The sequence below is a fragment of the Phodopus roborovskii genome, unplaced genomic scaffold, assembly GCF_943737965.1.
Source record: "Phodopus roborovskii unplaced genomic scaffold, PHOROB, whole genome shotgun sequence".
NCBI classification, from domain to species: domain Eukaryota; kingdom Metazoa; phylum Chordata; class Mammalia; order Rodentia; family Cricetidae; genus Phodopus; species Phodopus roborovskii.
Window position 1 is genome coordinate 3703609 of NW_026126442.1, and position 17875 is coordinate 3721483.

Sequence of the window (17875 nt, forward strand, 5' to 3'; positions counted from 1 at the left end):
TGTCCTCTGGGGAACCAGGCTTGAGAAAGTGTCTCAGGAACCTGAGGCTCAGGACAGGCAGGAAGGGGCCTCTGCTCTCCATGCTGGAAGTAGGGGGTACATGCACCCAGGACATTCACCTTCCAGGGTGCTCATTTTCCCACTAGTGTGAACTCAGTTTCCCAGGACCCCTTGTCTCTGGCACACCTTGTGTGAGCTCAGCAGACCTTAGAAGACCAAGGATGCCTCTTATTGGTGCAGCAGGGCAAACCCCTTCCCCCAAAAGGCTCAAGGAGGAGGTTGGGGGTACATTGGGCAGTGTGTCCCAGATGGATGACTCCTGGATCCCCCTTTCTTATTTTGCTGCCAGAGGGACAGAGGGGAGGAAAGAGGATTATGTTTCATCCTCTGAGGGTGGCATGGAGGAATGAACAAAGACCCCATTCTAACCCCAGGTGTCGCCAAATGCTTAACTTGGGTTTTCGTTTCCTCCTTGATAAAGGGGACCACTGATCCCCAAGTGCCACAGTTGGTATTAGTGTGAAAAGCACACATTGTGGACTCTGCTTAGAGAAGATGCCCAAGGAATGGTGTCTACAATCATTATTCTGGGTTAGAGCATTAGTGATACTGTTTGTGTGTAGGACAGTGACACCAAGGGGCAAAGTGTGCTATTACACCTCTGCTCTACTAGACAGTTTTACCAAGCCAAGGATGACAGCACATGGTGGGGAGGCCCTGAGAATACGAGAAGAGGACATTTATGTTTTTTTTTGTAAATATTTATTGAGTGCCACCATGGGGTCAACCTTTGTCCTAGGCGTGGGAAATGAGGCTGTGAACACAGAATCTCACCCAGCAAGAGTTATCCTGGGGAAGACTAACAGAGAAAGATTGGACAAGCCTCGCTGCACACGCCATAGAGTGCCAGAGAAAATGATTCAAAATAGCCCCAGACATGAAAACGGGAGAGAACAAAAATGGTGTCATCCTGGCTACATGCAGAGCCCCAGAGAGCACCTCTTAGTGCTCACAGGTTTCTCTCTTCCTTTTTAGATTTCTCTTAGAACCTGTCCTAACCTCTGCTGACACTGGTGGCATCATCACCCGCTGCCTGTCTGCAAACACTCATGACATCATCACCCACTGCCTGTCTGATCTCGTGGGTTACATTGTCACACTTTCTTCATGGCATCAAGGCACCAGCAATGACCGAGTATTTGGTTCTAGATCTAAGTCTGACATGGACTTTCTATTTGCAGTCTTGAACATGTCCCTGTCCCTCTGAGCTGCTTTAGTCACACACAAAATGGTGTGATAAGCATACAATTCACATTAGATATGCAAAGTCCGGCTTACGGCAACTGCTCTGTAGAGGCAGAAGCTAGCAATCTTCTGTAAATGTTACTTCTAACTGCTGTCCTGAGCAGGAGTTAGAAAGAAAACCCTGGAATTTGCTCACCACTTGTTTTTGTAGGCAATGCTTTATGTAATGTAATCACACCTATCCATGTGGATATCTGTCCCAGCCACCTTCATTTGTCAAGCAGACAAGAGTCCTTGTGAATGAGACAGCATTTACCACCTTTTTTTTTTTTTTCCAGAAAAAACTTGCTAACCTCAGGTTTAAGGGGGGGGGGTTCTTTATTGATAAAAAGTGAAGCTAAAACAAAGAGATCCTTCGAATTTAAATTTTTTGAGACAAAGTCTTATTCTGGCGCCTAGAATGGCCTCAAACCTAGTATCCTACTGCCTCAGCCTCTTTGGGGCTTGCATTACAGGTGCATTACATGTGCCATCATCATACTGGGTTTGACTTCAGCAGGGCCTACTTTCTGCTCCGAAGTGCCCCCTTCGGGGAAGAGCAGTATGGAGGGTCCCTGGCACCATCTTAGCCTGTTCTCTCCCCCTGCCGCCTCTCACAGCCAAACTGTCCAGGCAGCTGCTGGAAACTCTCTGATGGCAGTTGATGGAGAGCCAGGCGAGTGTGTGCAGAAGGACCTTAGATGTTTTGTTGCTTGTGTTACCTTGTTGCAGACAGAGCTAAGCTATATCCATCCTCAGAAAACATCTGTCCCAGAACAGGAAGTTCCTTCCCTGAGCGACTGCCTCCTCTCCACACTTCATTTTGCTTAGTGAGAGGCAGAAGGAAGGCTGTAATAAGTTTCTCAATGTAAGACTTTATGATTGGTCTTTAGAAAAATAGTAACATGCTATAAAAATGCCAAATTTGGAACATGAAGTCACCATGTGCCGATGCTCTGTTTAATAGGCTTCTTTCCCAGAGTGTCTGTAACGATAGGGCCATGTGAGGTGAAACCTGCATGTATGTTTGGGGAGGCCCCACCACCCCGGGTGGAGGGAGAGAGTTGGGGAGCTCAGAGAGACAGGGAGGTGCAGCAAGACTGTAATGAAAAAGGCACACACGGTTTATGTTTATGAAAATCTAGTGTACTGTTGTTAGAAGAGAATTAAGGGGTCCTCAAGACTGAATCCAAACTCGACAGAAGTCTAATAACATGGGTCAGTTATACAAAACACATGCCACATGACTCAATTCACGTGAGATGCTGGTGTCATTCAAAGAGAGGCAGTGTAAGCTGGTCCCTGGCTGCAGGAGGGAGGGAATGGGGCTGGTGGTGAATGGGTGTGGGGCTCCGGCTTGTGTTTTGGAGGTGGATGGTGGTGAAGGTTTCACAACAGTACGAACACACAGTGCAGTGCCATGGCCTTTGGGGACAAAACCTGGGCACTGGTTTTGTTGTGGAAAATGTCAAGGATGATGAACACACCACCTGGGTGTGATATAGGTTTAAAACTGATTCCTTGAGCGGTGGGAGGAGGAGGGTGAGGTAGGCAGGAGAAACACCCCCCCCCCGCCTGTCAAGCATGCAGGGGGGGGGCGGGGGGGGAGGATCATGATGAAGGGCAGAGGGCAGTGACTCCAATGAGGGCTTTCCCCACAGGTTGGGTTTTTACATGACCAAGATCTGTTTTTTTTTTTTTGGTTTTGGTTTTGGTTTTGGTTTGTTTGTTTTTGAGACAAGAGTTCACTCTGTAGCCTAGGTTGGCCTTGAACTCATCATTTAGCCCAGACTGGCTTTGGTCTTATGGCAACCCTCCCACCTCAGTGTCCCAAGTATTGGGACTGCAGGCAGAAGTCACCATGCCTTGAGTTTTATTGACTTTTAAAACGGTGGCAGAATACATACAAGTCTATCATTTTAGCTGCTTTCAAGAGGACAGTTTAGCCTGGCTAACTGGATGGAGGTGATTTTGCATGATTGCCCCCCCCCCACCTGACACAGTCTCCTCCCCAAGGGCAGATCTATCTTTACTCCTGTGCAGGAAGATTGTCTCCTTCCTGTCTGTGACTCTTGATACCTATGATGTCACTTTCCCCAGTGGTTTCCCCAAAGTTGCCCTCCACGTCTCGGAGGACACAATTACGGTGCATGCCTCCTTCAGTCTAACTTCATCTCCCGGGGGTCCTATGTGTCCACCCTTACTGTCATCATCACTTCTTTTTTAAAAGGCAGAAAAAAGTAACAAAATGAAAGAAAAAAGTAAAACGTACTCCTCTAAGTTAAAAAAGGACAAGAAAAAGGTGTGGGGGCCTTGTGTCTCAAAGAAGCCCCTCCTTCGGAAGGGCTGCTGATTTTGTACTCTCAATGGAGTGCATCCTGCTTTGGACTCTGGCACTGGGCAATGCCATTGAATGTGACCTGAGCTTGTGGTACCTGGAGACATGCCATCTCCATCCCTCGGGGATGTGTACCCCTAACTCCCCAGCTTTTCCTGACATGTTCAGCCGGCTGCTGCCAGTTGGTGTGTTTTTTCTCTGCAGTCACTCAGTGGAACAGGGCAGCCAGCTCTTGGCAGCAGGTGACGATGTGGGTGACCCACTCAGTAGCACACGCAATCAATGATCTGTTCTTTCAAACTGGGATAGTGCTGCATTAATGGTGGAGCAGCTCAAAGCAGAGCTGCGAGCAGGGGAGTCTGGACAAGCACCAGCTCTGGGGAGGGCTGGTGCAAGCATGACAGCCTGGACCCCATGCCAGCACTCTGCTTCCTCAGGGCCGGCGAGCCCCAAGAGCTTGCACTGTTAAGGCTCTCAGGCAAGGATAGCCAGCATTGCACAGCCCCAAGGCAGGCCAGAGGGCTCTTGCTCCGGCTGTAGATCAGCACAGCAGTCCTTCGCTTGTGCTGCTTCGTTCACAGATTCCACCAATCAAGACCGTCACCAGGCAGCAGGCCCCTCCCTGGTGCTTGCATCTGCACCGAGAATATACAAACTGCCTTCTCTTACGATGACTTACAAGAATACAGTGTTTACACAGCATTGGCATTGCATTAGGTACTGTAAACACTGTAGGGATGATTTAAGGTGTATGAGAGTGTGGGTGGGGAACGTTGACAAGTACTTCATTTTATACAAAGGCCCCAAGCACCTGAGTTTGGTTGTTTTAGGTGGTGTGTGTGTGTGTGTGTGTGTGTGTGTGTGTGTGTGATTCAGTGCCAAGAGGAAGCTGAGGGACAAGTATATCACCTGGGAAAGTCTAGAAACTACTGATGTTCATCTATAGCCATTTGAGCTCAAGCAACCTGGGTTGTCTGTGCTCATAATAATCCACTGGGCTGGAACTCATAGCCAGGGTCAGAAATGGTTGGGGTGGTTGAGCCACTTCCATCTTACAGAAGGGAACTGTCACATGTACTGTGGGGACAGAAGGCTGGAGGAACACAGGGAGATGGCAGCACTGTGTCCTTCTCTCTAAGAGCAGTCTCCCCCTGTTTGAGGTGGCCTGGGTGTCTGATGGATGGGGGTGGGAAGTAGGCAGAACCCAGACTGTCTCCTCTATCCAGGGTGGGGACTGAAGCTTGGAAAACAGCTCTGACAGTGGGGATGGGGCAAAGGGCGGCATAGGCCTCAGGCAGGGGAGACAGTGGCAGCTTAGGGGGCGATGCCCACTCAAATTCTGCCTGGCCTGCAAGCCTGGGGTTTAAGGGCAGGAGTTTAAGGGACAGCATGGAATTTCCTCTCTGTCCAGATGCTCAGTCATGCTTGGTCAACATCATGGTCACACACAGTGTGGGGCAAATGCTCTCTACCTGCCTGGAGGCAGAGATCCTTTACCCTAACCCTAACCCTGACCCTAACCCTTAAGTAGGGGCCCAGCCCTGCTGCTCTTTCCTCTGGGTTTTGTTTTTGATTTTGATTTTTGTTTTTGAGACAGGGTTTCTCTGTATTGCTTTGGAGCCTGTCCTAGAACTCGCTTTGTTGACCAGGCAAGCCTGGAACTCACAGAGATCTGCCTGCCTCTGCCTCCCGGGTGCTGGGATTAAAGGCGTGCGCCACCACTGCCTGGTTTCTCTTTCCTCTTTCAAAGATGTCCCCATTACCCCTAAGTTGCAGTCTTGATTCCCTAATGTCACTCCTGCCTCCCTTCCAGTCTCTTCTTGTCCCTTGTCCGTGTGAACCCCAAATCCTGGCCATGCCAAGCCTTTCAGCTTCTAGACCACCATCTCCTTCCACCACTATCAGGTATGCAGGCCCCATCTTTTTGCCTGATGCCTCCCACTTACTCCCAGGTCCCAGCACAGGCGGCACTTCTTACATGAAGCCTTCCCTGAGCATCCTGTGCCCCAGAACACCCTACATATCCCCAAGCAGCTCCTGTCCCTGTGAGCTGTAAAGGCTTTGTGAACAGATTGCCTGGGAAGCTGTCATCAGGAGGCGGGACCTGGATTTCCCTTGAATTTCCACCAAGCTGCTCAGTACCTGCACACAACAGGTGCCTAATGCCTGTTTACACAAGAAAAGCAGAGTGAACACAGCCACCTGAATTGGGGGCTCTCATTACCTTCTTCTTCATCTTCACATTTTTGAAGATGGCATGCACCCTCCAGGTCTTTGCGAACATGGCGCCAAAGGCGGTTGTGTAGCCCACAGTGAGAATCCAGGTCCGGACCTAGAAGCCAGAACAACACAGCAGAGTTAACATCTCCCAGGTGACTGACTGACCATCCAGCGAGTAGACCCTGGGTGCTGGTGACAGACACTCTGCCAGGTGTGCTTTCGAGCCTCGAGTCTCCTGAGCATTCTTCAGTCAGATTCTGATTCCACAGACAACGTTACCATCGTATGTTCTTCAGATCCTGGGCACTAGGTGCCGAGGTCAAAAAGGCTCAAATCCTGCATCCAAATGGGTCACAGCTCAGAGGGCACCGCCCACCCAGCAAGAAGCGGAGATCTCTGCACTGTTGAGGGCTTACTGGGGAGGTGAAGAACTGGGCATCTTCCCTTGTGCTCCCTCCCATCCCTTTCTCTCCCCGTCCTTTGGGTGGTGCTAGCCTCACACTCTGACTGACCTTGGGGCCCGCTCAGGAATCAGGTCCTGCCTGGCTCTGACATGATCTCTCAGCCTTGGTGACCAGCCCTGGCTGGTGACTCAGGAGACAGCCAGTCTGAAGGAGCCCACATTCTGGGTTCCTGGAGGTTGAGACAGGGTGGCTACCATCTGATAGCTACCAGGGGGCCTCTAGGATGCCCCCTTTCTGCCAGGACTGTAATGACAGCCAATGCTACCTTCACTGGCTGACCTGGATGCCTCTAACACACAGGAGCCTAGGCCTCCCAGTACAGCTCCTACCTAACCCCACCCTTGGGTGCTTCTGCTGTTCTGGAAATGTGGCTCACAGCTGTCCCAGTCCTACTCCATTTGTGAAGACCAAAACTGGCTGAGGACGTGGCAAGGCCGATACCAAAAGCTAGCGAAGGCAGCAGCACTGGAGTCATTGTTGAGAGATGCATGTGACGTGTGAGTAGGGGACACAGCACAGGCGGGCATGCAGCTTCTGCTTTCTTTCATTTACTCAGTAGGCAGGGAATCAGACGGGCAATGAGTGGCAGTGGGTGGGTGGGTGAAGGGTGGCCACATTGTCACCTACATTAGAATGTGTATAAGTAGTATCCATGTTGTAATCCAAGGATGCTAAGGAAAGTGGAGGGAGGAGGAGCTGATCCCCAGGGACTGAGACCAGAGATTCCCCTATGGTTCAGAGCACTCATTGTCCTCGGTCACAGTCGCCACTGGGGCACTCACTCACTCACACACTCACCTCTGTCACAGCTGTCACTCACTCACACACTCACTCACCTCTGTTACAGTCACACTCACTCACTCACTCACACCTCTGTTACAGCCATCACTCACTCACTCACACATACACACACCTCTGTCACAGCTGTCACTCACTCACACACTCACTCACCTCTGTTACAGTCACACTCACTCACTCACTCACACATACACACACCTCTGTCACAGCTGTTACTCACTCACTCACACTCACTCACACACTCACACACACCTCTGTGACAGCTGTCACTCACTCACTCACACTCACTCACACACTCACTCACACACACCTCTGTCACAGCTGTCACTCACTCACACTCACTCACACACTCACTCACACACACCTCTGTCTCAGCCGTCACTGGGGCACTCACACAGCATCCACTCAGCCACACAGCTCATTCAGCATGGACCATGAGGTCGGAGGCAGAGTGGACAATGCAAATCGCTACCAGCAACCAGGACGGCGTGGGAGAGGTGAAGTGAGGAAATGACTTTATAAAGGAAACCGAGGCCCACAGCACTCACATAGTTAGGAGCTGACCCACCAGCCAGGACACACTCTGAATCTCTTCCTTTGTACCTGTCCCCACAGGCATGAGTGTTGAATGCTGTGCCCGCAGCTGCTTGTGCTCTTTCGGGGGGTAGTGGAAGATGTATGAGGTAATACAGTCTTGAAGGAAGTGGATCACTAGGGTCTGGCCTTTGAAGGTTAGACCTGGCCCTTGGCTCTCTGTCTCTGCTTCCAGCCACCCTGTGGACCACACAGTCCTTAGCAGGATGGATTGAAGCAGGACTGTCAGCCCAAAGCTATTTTCCATGCCCTGAGCGGTCTTGCCAGCTATTTCATCTCAGAGCTAAGTCTAACACAAGGCAATGGTTCACCTCAATTGTCAACTTGATGGGAATTAGAATCACCATGGAAACAACCCCCTGGGCGGGTCTGTGAGGAAGTTTTCGCATTAGCTTTGTGCCCTCAAACTGTGAGGCAACATAAACTCCTCCTTCTTCAGGTTGCTTTTGTCAGGTGACTGGGATGGCCTGAAGAAAAAGGATTCTCACAACCTCCACGCACTTTAGAGTGACTCTGTCTACCCCAAGGCCAATTTCTTAGAGATTTGGATCACTCTCAGGGGCTGGAGAGATGGCTCTGTGCCTGAGAGGACCCAGGTTCAATTCCCAGCACCCACATGGCAGCTCACACCTGTCTATAACTCCAGTTCCAGGAGATCTGAGTTCACACCAGTGCACATAAAATTAATGTAAATAAATTATTTAAAAGGAAGTAACTCTTAATGGTAAACATATACAGAACATGGGCATTTTTTTTTATTATAAAGAATGGAAAAGATGAGACAGTGTTGCTCTTTTTGCCTCCTGTGGTTTTGTGGCCAACCAAGATCTTATTTGGAGGCCACACGTCACAGCCCTGTCCCTGGCTTGTTCACATTCCCTTTGACCCACGTTCTCTTTAAAGCCATCATTACCACGCCACTTGTCTCCGTTGAGAGGGCCAATTTCATTAAGATTCAATAACATAAATTAAGTGAGTTAGAACTGGATGAGAGAAATTTAATCTGGCATCTGGAAGCGACAATGTGTTTCAGTGAACTGAAAGCAAAGGAGGCCAAGGGTGCCTGGGCAGACACTCCATAGATGCTTGCTTGCTGGAGATGCTGGTCCTGGCTGGCATCTGTTAACGTGGACTTGGGGACCCAGTCACTCTGGGATGTAGGGTCTTCCTGTGCCTAAAGCAATTTGTGCAAAAGGTGGGATTTGAGCTTTATATGTAATTCCAGGCAGCTGTGCTCTTTCTGCCTAGAATGTGGGTGTATTGCAGGTCTGGTGCTTATATGGCTTGTCCTGTGGGCTCTCCTGGATGAGTCCTGCTTGTTCTATGTCCCTGGAGAAGGCTCTGGGTGCTCCCTGGATGTCCCTCCCTCCCACAAGTCTATGCATTGGCTAGTTTTGGTAATTGATCAGAACCATGACTATGACTGGATGTTCAGGTGTGGGAATCCCAGTGAGTCACTGAGGCTGGAGCTGTCAATGCTGAATGTAAAGATAGCCTGACCAATGTCCTGACCAATTCTGTGTCCTTGGGAGGGTTTCTGTATTTTACCTGCAGATTTTTCATCCATATGCAACAGATTCTTGGTATCGGAGAGCAGCAAGAAGGACAGTAGAATAATCCCAGCGAAGTGGCCTCATAGGCTGGCTCATCCCCACCCTCCCTGACTCTGCCGAGAGGATGTCTACATCTTTTCCTGTATCTGTGATATGGAAGTCACCCAGGATGGAGCTTCCTCCGCCCACCCAAGGCTGTCCCTGGATGCGTCTTGACTCCTAGACTCCGCCTTCTTCTGGGCTCTAAAGCCGCACATGCTGCTGTCACAGGAGGCCTTGGTGACAAGTAGGTGTCCCACACTCTTCCCTGAGCTGCTGTTTCCTCAGATGCACACACAGTCTTGCCAGCACACTTGTCACCCAGGTTAGAGACCCGATAACTACTTCCGGCCCTTCCTGCCTTTACTCCTCTGCTTCATTTTCAGGCACGAATCACACACACTGATGATTCCCAAAGGGAACCGCCACAGGACAAAACAAGCAAGCAAAGCCCTTTAAGAAAAAAAATATCTCACTAATTTACTAGGAGGTAAAGTGGGGTTTCTTAGGTAACGTCTACCTTTTTGGTTAGAGTTAGAAAAATCCAGCATCTCGAAGGGCCAAAAGAAGGCTCCTCTGCCGCACCCCTGCCCAGCTGCTGCCCATGCTGAGCATCCAGCCCCCTGTAACAAGGGGAGGGCTCAACCCTGCATACTGGGACAGGGTTGCTCTGGTCCTGGAGATTTGGGGGAGGGGGCACGTGCCAGCATCACTCTTGAGCCCTGCTCTCCCATAGCTGCTGGTCAGAGGATGACATTTGTGGGCTCCCATGATCCCCTATCCCTGGTCTCCAAGGGACTCCAGTACAGCATGGAGCCAGGGACCGGTGTTCTTCAGCAACTTTAGATGTGAGCTGGGGAAGCAGGGTCAACCCCTGTGATGGGTGGAGTTCTGCTGATACTCCCAGGATCTGTCCCTGCTGTTTATATATCTGTATGCACACACAGGCTTTAAGCAGGGAGTGAATGAGGCTTTTCCTGTCTCAGGCAGGAGCTGCCATGCCGAGCCTGGCTTTCTGAGTGCTCACTGAGCAGTCCCCCGGCTGGATTGGCATTTAACAGGAGTCCAGTGACTGGGGACTCCTGCTAGAACATTCGCAGAGGTCCCCATGTGTCATTTTTCCTGCCCTTGTGGCCTGCCCTGAGGCCCTCCACACTGCAGGTGGCAGAGGCTCACTGCAGCTTGGCCTGTGTCCAGTCCAGTTCTAGCAGAGCAAGGCCACAGCAGGTCACAGTTGCCATGGAAACACCTGCACCAAAACTACCAGCACCCACCCCGGGTTCCCAGCTCTTCATCTGTTCACTCTGCTTTCTAGAAGTGACCATGATTATCCTAATAGTTCATCATTCATTCACTAAGTGATTCACCCTGCCATTCATTCATTTGTAAGCATCCATTGGGACCCAGAGTTTTAATACATGTTCTCATTTAAGCCTCACAAGCCTAGTAGAATGCCACTTTTACAGAAGAGTGAATGAACGAGGGCTCAGAGATGTTAGTAGCAGAGGCAAAGTCACACAGCTAGGAAGTCATGGGGTGCAGTTTTGGACACAGACATATGCCAATGGCCTCTCTAAAATTCTCTGTGGAAATATTAAAAACGATTGCATACACTAAAACCACTCAAATACCTGCCATAAAAGGTAGATTTTTTTTGTTATTCTTTTTTTTTTCTTTTTAAAGATTCAAATGGGAAAACATTTAGCTGGGATGCTTGTTTGGCAGACAGAATTTAGCTGACCTGTTGACCTGGTTTTCCTGGCAAAAATCCAGTTGACAGCTCAAGGCAAGAGAGAGAGCCTGATGACTGAGCTTGGTCCCTGGAACCCACATGGTAGGAGAGGGTGGAGTCCCACAATGTCCTCTGACCTCCATATGAGAGTCTTGAACATGTGCCCCCACCTCCTGCAATAAATAAATGTACTAGATTTAAAGAGAACAGTCTACATGGTTTTTGTTTGCTTGTTTATTTTGAGAAGAAAACACATGGCAGGCATCCTTGTAGTCTCCTGGTGTTTGGGACCATATCCTAGTCAAGCACTTCAGGGCAGGTTCTGGGCTTGCTCTCAGGACAGGACAGGTGGGCTGGGAAAGAGGGGCTGCACCAGGGTGAGGGAATGTTGATGGTGCTGGATTCCCGGGTGGAGTGGGTTTATGGGGCTACACAGAGCAGCTGGCTTGCTTCCATTCTCAGCAATGCTACTGAGCCAGGGAGTAAAGCGGGTCCTACGAGCTTGCCGTCCACCGGGCCTCTGGGTCCTCTCTGTGGCTCTCCCTGTCTCTTCCCACATCCTGGCTGGGGTTCCTGCCTACATGTCACAGGACTGCAAGTGCAATTTATCTTGTCACCTGCCTGGCTCTCCTGCCAGCTGCTGGGGCTGTGGTTTCTGAGCCAGGTGGGCTTGTCATCTGTGAACTAGTGTTCCCTTCCCCCAACACCAGGGCTTTGCCCACACCCAGCATCGTTCTCCCAGCAACTCTGCCCACAGGGGCCGTGTTGCTATGGTGACTCTACTTCTGACAGTGTCCAGGGAGGCAGCACCATGGAGCTGGAATTACTTGCAGGACTTGCTGAAGCTGGCACTGAAGGCTGGGAATGTTCCAGAAATGATCAAAGTTGGGGGAAGGGAGCTGAGTGTGGCTGCTTCCCCAGCTGCAACATTTGTGTGTGTGCACATGCATGCTTACATGTGTCCTTGTATGGATTCTAATGGCCTTCCTGAGCAGAGGCCTGACCCCCAGGGAGGCTGGACCCGGGGTTATCACAACTTCTTTCTGAGGTATTGTCACAGTTGTCTATATTAAAATTTGAAGGACAGAAAAGGGCCACATGTGGGAGGCAGAACGGAGTGACACGGGGAAGCTGTTCACGATGGAGGCTGGCTTTGAGGGTGTCACTGACCTGGAGGCCAGGTTGTAACCAGCATGGTAGAAATGAAGATATTCTTCTTCCCTTTTTGCTTTTGTTTTTTGAGACAGGGGTTCTCTGTATTGTCTTGGAGCCTGTCCTGGAATTCACTCTGTAGACCAGGCTGGCCTCAAACTCACAGAGATCCTCCTGCCTCTGCCTCCCGAGTGCTGGGATTAGAAGGGTGTGCCACCAACGGACAGGAGAAATGAAGACATTCTAAAGAGACACTTCTGTCCTTTAACCTCTGTCAGACTATTGAAACACTGGACCCCCAAGAAGTAGGAATTTCCCAGGGAATCTCATGCTGGGAGAAGGAAAAGGCTTCAGCCAGGGAGCTTGTCTCCTAGAAAGAGATTTGGCACAGCCCTAAGAACCTACCAGACCATCTCATAGGATGAGAATGAAGTCAACATGGCAACAACGGTCAATGGCGGGAGGGGCCTCTCCTTGAGTAGGACTGCTTGGAGGGCAGTACCCTGGCCCTCTGTTTCGCCTTCTAGGAAACGGTTTGCTTTTTGTTTTATGCGTATATGTGTGTGCCTGCATGTATGTATGTGTGTCATGTGTGTGCAGGTGCACACATTGGATCCTCTGGAATGGAGAACAGGTGGTTGTGAGCTGCCAGTGTGGGAACTGTGAATACAAACCTCCTCTTCTTGATCGACACAGGGAATTATTCTGGAAGTGACCCTGGCCATACATTTAGGCTGAACCCGTTAAATCTGGAGGAGGCTGCTTCTCCTGCAGTTACATATGGGCTCCTTCCATGCAGTTCCCACTGCTGATATAAGAATTCTGGGCAAGAGAACTGCCATTTCTCCTGCCCGGGAGCTCAAGCCCAGGTCGATTTGTAAAGCACGTCATGATTTATTCATGCCGCCTCCCCGGGCTTCCCAGGACGACCTTCCTCTCACACAAATGAGCATGGCTCCCAGAATAGAATGTCAGGCTTCATTAAGGAAAAAGCCCCAGTGTGGGGACGGCCCTTTCCTTGCTCCCTACCTCCCTGGCCTGTCATTAGCACTTGGAGAATTCAGGTCAAATCCCGGAAAACCCCAGCTGGGGAGTGCCTTTGAGGGTGGGGTGCAAGGGTGCTGTGCATAGAGGGCCTACCTCTGAGAAGGGACTCTCCTGGAGGCCAGCTCTCAGTTTCTCTGCATCCAACATTCAATTCCCCCCACTGGAGGCAAATGCCAAGGAGCCTGCAGAGGCCCAGGAGGGGCTGGGGCAGCTGCAGAGCCAGGGGTACAGTTCTGCAGTAGACCTGGGGGACAGAGGTAGGGCCCTCACCCTCCTGGGATGACAGTGAGGGGTTGGACCAATGTCCAGCCTAGAGGTCACCAGTAGAGTCCCAGTACCAGTTCCCTATTGTTACAGCTCCTGAGGAACAAGACCCAACTTTGACCTCTGGCCTCTGTACACACCAACACACATCTACACACCTGCACATCTTCACTTGCACACTACATACCTGCCCAACCCCCACTCACATGTACACATTCACCTGCACACACACACACACACACACACAAATTGCCCAACCCCACTCACATGTACACACATCAGCACATACACATACCTATCCACTCATATATATATTCACATGTACATACTCACCTACACATGCATCTGCACATACACACATGTATATACGCCTTACCTCAAGATACACACATATGCTTATCTGCAGGCACATATTCACATACCTTCCTTCACATCACACACACACATGCACACACATACATGCACATACACATGCACAGAGTCTTACAGGAGGGATGATTTTGGGGAAAAAGGACTTCCTAGCAGATTTCTGGGTTGAAGAGTCATGAAAAAATTGGTTTGGACCATCACTGACAGGAGAAGTAAGGCGGCAGGTTTTCTCTGACTCCAGGTCTCTGCACCAAAGCCAGCAGGCCAAGGATGTGTCCTCTCCCTGCTCCCATGGCTCTGATGCTTTAGATCCTGCCGGAGGCCAGGCTTTCCTCCCTCTTTCTAGCATTTGGTCCTTTCTGTGTTGGCTGTCACCTGGCAGTGCGTGTCACACAGTCACCTCAGAGGTTCAGCCATTGCGTATGCTCACTGCAGTTAGACAACTGCATTGCTGGCCCGGCTGCAGACCTGTTGACCTGATTTGGTTGTTTCTTGCTCATCTCAGTGTTTCCAAACAGCTTTGTCCAATGACAAGGTCACAGAGAGATCTTTACGTCACACCCGACTGGCACATACCAAAGGGCTTACCGTGCAGAGTGTTTCAAAGGTCTTTTCTGAGACAAAGGATCCATCGAGGCCAAAGAGGAAGATGGATGCGTAGGACAGCATTCCACCGAGGATGATGAGGTTGTTCATGTAAGGACTTGACATTTTGATCAGCCTGGTGGGGAAGAGACACTTGGTCACATGGCATCTTCCAAGCACCCTGGGCAAGCACTGCCACCCTGTCTTCGGGAATGAGGGCAACGGGCCCCGAGCTGGTCTGCTTCCAGGCTTAATTTCCACTGCTTCTGGAGAGGACCCTGGTAGCTGCACATTTTCCCAGCTCCTTCCTCAAACCTACCTGTCACTTCTCAAGGGACACTTGCTCCAACAGCTTTGTCTATTTGAACTTTTCAGTTTACAGACTTTGAGGCCAGGATTGGGAAGAAAAGTTAAATCTAAGGATTGTAGTGAGGAGAGTGGTCCTCAAACCACACTCCCCTGCCTGAGTAGGCTGTCACAGAACCCTGCACTGAGTTATCTAAGGTTCCTCAGGGAAGGTGCTCATTAGGCATCCGGTGAGCCTCCCTTGGAGCCCTCAGAAAGCTCCCACTATTTGACGTGCAAAGAGAGGACAGCATAGTGACATGTCAGTCACAACCCTTATCCCAGGAGTTGGGCAACTGGGCCATCTTCTGTCCCCTGCTATCACCAGGCCACAGGTGGAAGGCATTTCTTTTACTCCAAGGAATCCTGCTGTGGCTATGAGCCCAACAAACCCATGCTGAGTTAAGTACTGAGAAGGAGGGCTAGACTTTTCAGCCAACCCAGAGGTACTTGACTCCTTGAGCCCATTTGGCTTGGAATGGTTCTTTTGTAGACTGTAGCTATAGCCAGTTGTTCCCCAGACATTTTCTTTGTGTTCTGCCATTCTATGAGTGATTCAATCTCAGGATTGGAGTGCTTCCTGGAGGAGGCAGTTTGCAAAACAGTGAGTAGGAAGAGGGAAGGGAGGGAGATTTACTTCCCAAATTTTGCGGATTTTTTTTTTTTTCAATGGCGAGATAGTTGAATAAATCATTCTGGTAATTTCTCTAGGAGGCCACAAGGGGGAAATTAGAGAATTAATATGGTGAGGCAATTTGCAGCTCTAAGATCTCCTTAGACATGCAGGGAGGCACAGAGAAATGATATGTGCCTAGGCCTTGAGCCGCACGCTTACCAGGGGCAGCCCTCACTCAGGGTTGGTTCCAGTAGCTGTGTAAATTGCAGGTGGTTAGGAAAAAGACACGGGGTGAATTGCATTTATTTTTCAGCAAATGGGTTAGACCTAAACAATTACTTAAACAAACAAACAAGCAAAGCACCAGAGCTTGAAGCCAACAAGTTCCTCTTTGGCAAATAGAAACAGAAGCAAATCAGAACAAAACCCATCCCCTTGGAATTGCCCTGGTCCCTACCAGCCTGTGGGTGATACAATGTGGATTTGGAGACAATGGCAAAGGCTCTATGTCCCATGGGGTGCATGTGGGGAGTTCCTCCAACATGCACATGCTTCTGGCTTTAGCTTTGGTCCAGCCTCTCCCACTACAAGGCTAGAGCTGGATTCAGTAATTTGCCATGGAAACTGGAAAAGGCCAAGATCAGGGAATGGTGGCTTGGTTATTTCTCTGTAGCCAAGCACAGGGCCTCAGAGTGAGGACTTCCTGGGGAGAGCTGAGGGCACTCACTTAGGCAAAGAACCTGAGATAGAGCTGGTGGGATAGGCTATGTCACTCATGGAGGCAGACCCCTGCGACGCTGGGAGTCACGGGAAGGGTCAAATGAACAATGTGAGTGAGGGGCTTCCTGGACTATCATGGGTTGTACCAATGGGAGCCTCTGTCACTGAACCTGGTGGTCCTTTCCACCCGCTATACCTAAAGGTGCTGGGAGTAGGGGTGAGATGCTGGGGACTCCAGGGTCCTCTCTGTCGTTGCTGGACTTACAAGGTAATGGTCATGTCCAGAGCTCTAAGAAAGTCCATGGGCGTGGGCTTCCCATTTCTACTATATTTAACCCAGCCCTCCAGCAGACTAGCTGCCCCCTGTGTATGTGAGTGTGTGTGTCCTAAATCATCGACTGGGCAGCATACTTCAGGAACCCCATCCAAAAAATTTCAGTGCTGCCAGAGAACCTGTCATGCTGACTCCCAGCTCCACTGGTGGAGCAAAGGGCTGGCCCAGCCAGAAAGCATTCTCCCAGCATGGGGCAGGGATGCTTACTTCTGGTTCCGGTTCTTGATGTTGAAGAAGAGGAAGGCGCTGGCCATGATCATGCCCAGGATGGTGAGGGCTGACAGGATGCTATACAGTGGGAGGGAGATCTTTCGCAGCTGCTCCAGGATGATGGTCTTGTCCTTGGGTGGCTCCGACCCTGCAAGGTCAAGGAGAAGCCATCGAATCCCAGTGCAGCCATTCTCCAAGGACATTTTGCCTCTATGTCCTGAATATCTGGCCAAATCCAACACCTGTACCCCACATCAGGCCCATCTACCCACTGGGTGAGAGGATCTAGTGGATGGCCAGCCTGCCCGGCAGGAGCCTGAGCCAGGACTTATTTCTTTCTCTAAATAGAATCAATAAGGGATCTGTGATGCATTTAACAACCATTAGAAGACTAGAATTTGATTTGGTCTAATTATGCTGTTGAAAAACCATCACCATTTATCCCCAAAGGTAACCATGGCTGGGAAGGCTGAGAGGTACTGCTGGGTACTACTGGGTGGGGGTGGGGGTGGGGGTGGGGAAACGGCAGCGAAGAACTTGGCATGGTTCTCAAGGACTCTGCTCCTACCTGAACATGATAAACGATCTTGCTCACTAGGGCAGACACCCGGCCTGTCAGTTCTAGGGTGACAGATATGTGCTCCAGCTGCAGATTCTCAGCCTCAAGGTCATTATCTCAAAAGCTCTTTGGTTTTCTGTTTCCTAAGACTGGATAACCGTGGGAGGTGGAAGTTACCTCCCTTTCACACCGAGCGGGGCCAGGCTGAAGCTATGGGGTTCCGATTCTCTCTGTGCCTGCCAAGCTGCTTGGCTCATTCTTCAAGGGCACCAGGACCTCAGGGGGTGGGCACAGAGAGGCTTGGAACAAATGCACTGTCCCACATGGATGCCCGTTTGCTCTCTTGGGTTACCTTGTATGGGTTGGTCTGGGATGAGGGGGCAGGAGCCCCCTGGCCCTGGCTTCCTGAAAACCGTCTTCTCTCATGTGCTATCTCAGGTTAGGCGTCTGATGTGGAATTACGAACCTTTCTCTCCAGTGGAGAGAAGTGCATCTGTTAGATGCCAAAGCTGGAGCCCTGTCAGGGATGCTGGTGACCCTGTGGCAGTGCCGCAGTGGGGTAGAGAACAAGCCCCCTCACCTGGGATGGAAACCTGTGCTTGCAAGTTCAAATGTATTTAAAGAAATCAATGTGGACACCTGTGGGCTCTAA

The 17875-nt window shown here is 50.4% G+C and overlaps 1 protein-coding gene across 1 annotated transcript in view; it reads right to left on the reverse strand.

Annotated features, from left to right (window-relative positions):
* Positions 1-17875, reverse strand: part of Gabbr2 (gamma-aminobutyric acid type B receptor subunit 2) — a 335072-nt gene that overhangs the window by 53546 nt on the left and 263651 nt on the right. Inside the window, exons 10-12 of the mRNA XM_051187733.1 lie at positions 16662-16812; positions 14443-14575; positions 5847-5954 (exon numbers count right to left, since the gene is read on the reverse strand). Coding sequence (XP_051043690.1) covers positions 5847-5954; positions 14443-14575; positions 16662-16812 — 392 coding nt within the window. The remainder of the gene's footprint in view (positions 1-5846; positions 5955-14442; positions 14576-16661; positions 16813-17875) is intronic.